General features: G+C 31.4%; 1 protein-coding gene across 1 annotated transcript; it reads left to right on the forward strand.

Moving 5' to 3' along the window:
* On the forward strand, positions 1-3,633 carry LOC148312199 (LIRP-like). Its single transcript, XM_088277763.1, has 3 exons — positions 1-33; positions 1,926-2,079; positions 2,624-3,633. The coding sequence occupies exons 2-3, from the start codon at positions 1,926-1,928 to the stop codon at positions 2,812-2,814; spliced, it is 345 nt and encodes a 114-aa protein (XP_088133889.1). The 5' UTR covers positions 1-33; the 3' UTR covers positions 2,815-3,633.
* Positions 3,634-5,029: the final 1,396 nt, after the last annotated feature.

A 5,029-nucleotide genomic window follows, 5' to 3' on the forward strand; every position in this document is an offset into this window, starting at 1 on the left:
TTCTGCTGGTCTCCGGCCGAAGAACACGTCAGGGTAATAAAATATTTTCTCATTTATTAAAATACTTTGTAACACTTGCATTAAATGTATTACTGAAAGAAATTTATTTACTACAATATATCCACTCTCTTACATTATTTATAAATCCTTAAATCCAACGTAGGAGCTGAAAAAAGAAGATTTAAGCATTCTTAATGCTTGCCACATGGTAACGCCCTGTTTTACATAACGCCATATTTAGATATAGTCAGAGGGGCCTTGCTATCTTTTTAATATCCTGGATTGCCCCACAAATGCTTGAATCTAACGCCATCTCAAAAATTTTCCATTTTCTTTAAAAAAATGAGACAATATGGTAAGGCCAACCTCCTTATTGAGAGAAAAAAAAAACAAATCTCTTGAGATTGTATGATATAAGATCACATTTCGCTTTTTGTTTTTATAAGACGTTTATAATTTTTTTAATTTGAGAATATGATATGGCAACAGAAAATGTATATTTAATTTTGTATTTAATATAAGAGTTCTTCTAACTTTATGGTATGTTAATATAACGCCCTCCTTATCGTTCCTCGTTCACTTTGTGTAATACCACTTAAAAGTTTTAATTTTAAGTGGTATTACTCAAAGTGAACGGTGAATGATAAGGAGAGTGTTCAGATATGTATAACTATGTATAACATGTCACATTAATAGGTTCTCCACACTTGCTGACCAAGCTCCAGTTGTTCGTCGGGTTTTCTGACTTTGGCTGTCTTCGCTAGATTTTGACTTTTTTTACTCGCCCAAGTCAAGCGAAAACAGCCGGAGTCCGAAAAACTCTCAACTTAACGAATTGAGCCAACCCACCGAGATGACATGCTGACCAGTCTGCTGCGGACGAGGAGATATCTAACCTAAATGTTTGTTTGGAAATGTATCCAAAATGGGAAATATTAATTTAAATGTATTTTTTAAACATCAAAATGCATAAGCGGGCTGGCTATCACTTTACACATATTTTTTTACATAAACCTTGCGCGCACGTCAGTTTTCCGCATTCGATTTGCAAATCTGATTTTTTTGGGATTTTGTATTCTTTTATTGATTCTACATATATTCATTCGTCATTTTTATTTACAAAATTTGCCTATCGAAAAACAGTATTTTGGTATTAATATTTAATTTAAAGCATAAACTTTTGTTTCTCATTTTTACTTTTTCTTTACAAAAATGTTAGTAATCTTTATAAACTAATGTTACTAAAATTTTTTTTAAAAAGTTTAAAAAAAACTAACAGTATTTTAGTACTACTAATAACATTACGGCATTTTAATCCAGGGGTAGGTAGAGAGAATAGAACGACACGCTCGTCTGTCCTGACACACACACACACACATTCCTAGTTCCCTCTGCATCCATACATATCCCCCGGTTACGCAGACCTTTGACACGCCCAGATTTTAGTTTCTGATTAATCTGGTCGTGCCATGTCTTTTTTGACCGTCCTCGTTCCAATCTTCCATACACATTTGGCAAATGTATTTTTTTAGTCATTCTTCCATCATCAATTTGCTCCAATATGTTAATAAATAATAGCCTCCAACCTGCATTGTATCAATATTGAAATCTGTCTTTTTAATAATTGCCATATGGTAACAACGCCCTGTTTTAAAACTAAGCCTTTTGCCGGTAGGGAAAAGAAAATATTCCGAATTCGAGATTCTGAAACGATCGATTCAGTTTATTTGGAACGGGGAAAACTGCGAAGTAGTTAGAAAAACTGACGTGTGCTGCATGTGTAATTCGGCGATATTTCATAGTGATGGTCATCCTCCGTATGGATTTTTACATTTTCCGATAGAAGATGCAATGTGTATACGAGAAACATTTCATTCGTATTAGGAACTCAATGATTGAGATATTATTTCGTTACATATTTCCAGATGAAGTTGCTGTGGTTCTTATGCTCGATTTGGGTCTCGACCGTGGTGGGTCAATCGGAAACCCGGCAGAAGTTTTGCGGAAGTAACTTGGCCAATACGCTTTCCCTAGTCTGTCACGGGACGTACAATACGCTCTGGAAAAAAAACATGGCGTGTAAGAAGGATTATTTACTGTTTTCAAATTCCTGTATCATTATCGAAAAGTTACCTTAAATGACAATTTAAAAAAAATTACATTTATTTAAAACAACAAAAAAATAATACAAATTTATTAGAATGAACAGAATCGTATTCTTTAAAATTGCCTGAAAAAATATATAAAAGTCAATAAAAGAAATAGTTATCTAAGTAGGAACGTCAAATAATGAATAAATAAAAATCACAGAAAGTAATCAGTTTTAAAGTAATATTTTGAATCTGACATAATATAAATACACAAATACACATTTAAAAAATCTTTTCTTTTATATAAATTAAATAACCATATAATTTTCTTTAATTTTAAATAACAATGTGACTGCCAAATCAATTAATGAATTTATTTGATAATCCATGATTTTCGACCATTTTTTTGATAAAGTAAAATCATTACATTTTTTAAACAAAATTAGTATTTTGTATGTTTTTTTTTTAAATTCGGTATTGAAAAGCAAGATACAGATTTCATTTTCATCAATCGTTGTATTTTGCTTTTGTAGATAACGATCTGCAAAATGACTACAACTCTGAACCGATGTCTGACGATTCCCAATGGCCAATGTTGCCCCTCCCTTACAATAATCCCCTACTGCCGAGCAACGACTTCTACAGACGGTTCAGGCGAGGAGTCTGGAACGAATGCTGCCAGAAGCCGTGCAGCATCAGAGTCCTTCAAACCTACTGTGGATAGACCTCTCGACTGACCTTCTTCCAACGCGACTACCGACCCGAGCATGTTTATCGGAATATTCCTCTGTCATTCATCGAGCTTTTTACCTACTAATATTCGCATTTATGAGTGAAAGTAATTTTTATATAAATGTTTAAGAGTGAATGAACATGTTTTTATTATGTTAAAACATTTAAATTAATTATGTTTATTATAACGTAATTCTAATTTTCAATTTACAGTATACATAATTTTTTTTGGAGTCATTTACTGACTTCTGAGGTTTTTTTTTAAATCAGTTGATTTTTATGATTTTATTTCTGATTTATGTTATAAAAAATAGAAACTGCATCAAAAATTTACCGTTAATACTTAAAATTTTCGGCATCCATTTGAATGAAAGGTCTTTATATTTGAATGAATCTATTGGCTGGTAGAATCAAGCGATTTATTTGTATGACTTTTAATATCAATCGAGTCATCTTGTAATTTGGTAGACGATTCTTAATTTGAAAACTTCTCCTCAAAAATTTAACATTACATTTTGGTAAAAACAATTGACTTGAAAACTCGAGTCCTTTTTCCAAAATATCGAATTAGGAACTGACCACCAAATAACGACTGTGCACATTTGATGAGTGAATGATGAATGATAATCTTTATTAAAATATATTTTTATTACCCAATGATATATACATGTGATTTTGAATGTGCTTTATAAATATAAATGTTTAATTTCATATTAAATTAAGTGCCTCAATCAATAGACCAGTTACGAAAATATATATGTATGTAAATTATATTTAATAAAAATCTGCCATTGTATCTAACATTTAAAAAGTCTTTGATTTTCTAACCCCAATATGATACAATATGTTTCACTTTCACATGATTATCTGTTGGATAATTTTTTTTAAAAAAAGACATCGAGGAAATTAAAATTCATATCTTTTCAAAAAAATCATTTTAAAATAAAATTCATATATTTTCAACAACATTCAATTATAATTCTACAGACTTATAATCAAATAAGAGTACCTAATAAAAAAATTAAACATCCGACACTGTTATCACTACATTCTATATTAATTAGGTACATACAGTAATGCAACTTTAAGCATTTTAAGTATTAGAACTGGGTAATAGTGCAGTGAAAAAAATCACATATTTATTTGGACCCCACCTGCGAATCGAACCTGGAACCTGCAGCACGTAACCAAACGCATTAACCATTACGCTACGGAAACGGTCAAATATTACACATCTTTTACACTCTTATTGTGTGCAAGTTCATTGACTAGAGAGGAATTGTGTTTTATGCACATAATATAACTGAGTTTTTAAAACTTGCATACTTGATTTTTTTTGTACGCCACCCCCCGCTGTGGGAAAATAGCCTAGCGATATTTTAAAGACAAAGTGGTTAAAAGCTTATTGCAATAAACTTAGACGAAACAGTTATTATTTCCTTAAAATATATTTTTTAAAAATTGTTCGCTAATATTTAAAATACACATTATATATTTTTAACAAAACATAATTTTCATTTATTATGTATTGTATTGTCGGAAAATGTGTTAAGTATATTGCATATCAAATTTTCGGAAGGCGTTTGTTACTAATGTAACGCTATTAAAAAAAAGCAAAATAATTATTTGGGAAGGTAGAAGGTTGAATAGTTGCATTTTTTTAATTGAGCATTATTTTGAAACACGAGTTTCGGGTTGATTTTTTTTTTAATTTATACCCCGGGTTTTCCCGGGTTTAAATTATTGATTTTAGGGGGTCAATAGCAAACAACTAATTTAAACAATACTTAAAACTTATTTCTTCTTCTTCTAGCCCTTATAAGCACTCAATGATGCATAGGGCACTGCATCGTATAGAAGCAGTGTTATCTTGATCGTTAAATACACGAAGGAAAGGTGATCAGCCTTGCGCTTCAGGTACTAGTCCAGGGTCATATTAAATAAATATTAGACTGAAAAATCACTAACATTTATTTTAAACCACTCGAAAATTGAACCCGGGACCTCTAGCATGGTAGCCTAGCGCGCTAACCACTACACTATGGAGGCGGACGAGTATGTATACTATAAATAAAGGTGGGACAAATATCTCTTTTTTATAAAATTGCTTTACAACCATCTTTACACTCAACGTATCATTACTGAGTCGGCTTCTGAGTTAAGCAAAGAAACTCTTTACAGAATAATGTTTGTTCTGCTTCCACAGA

Source organism: Brachycentrus maculatus, unplaced genomic scaffold (genome assembly GCF_059751285.1).
Source record: "Brachycentrus maculatus isolate JH-2025_06_01 unplaced genomic scaffold, ASM5975128v1 h1tg000049l, whole genome shotgun sequence".
Classification (NCBI taxonomy): Eukaryota; Metazoa; Arthropoda; class Insecta; order Trichoptera; family Brachycentridae; genus Brachycentrus; species Brachycentrus maculatus.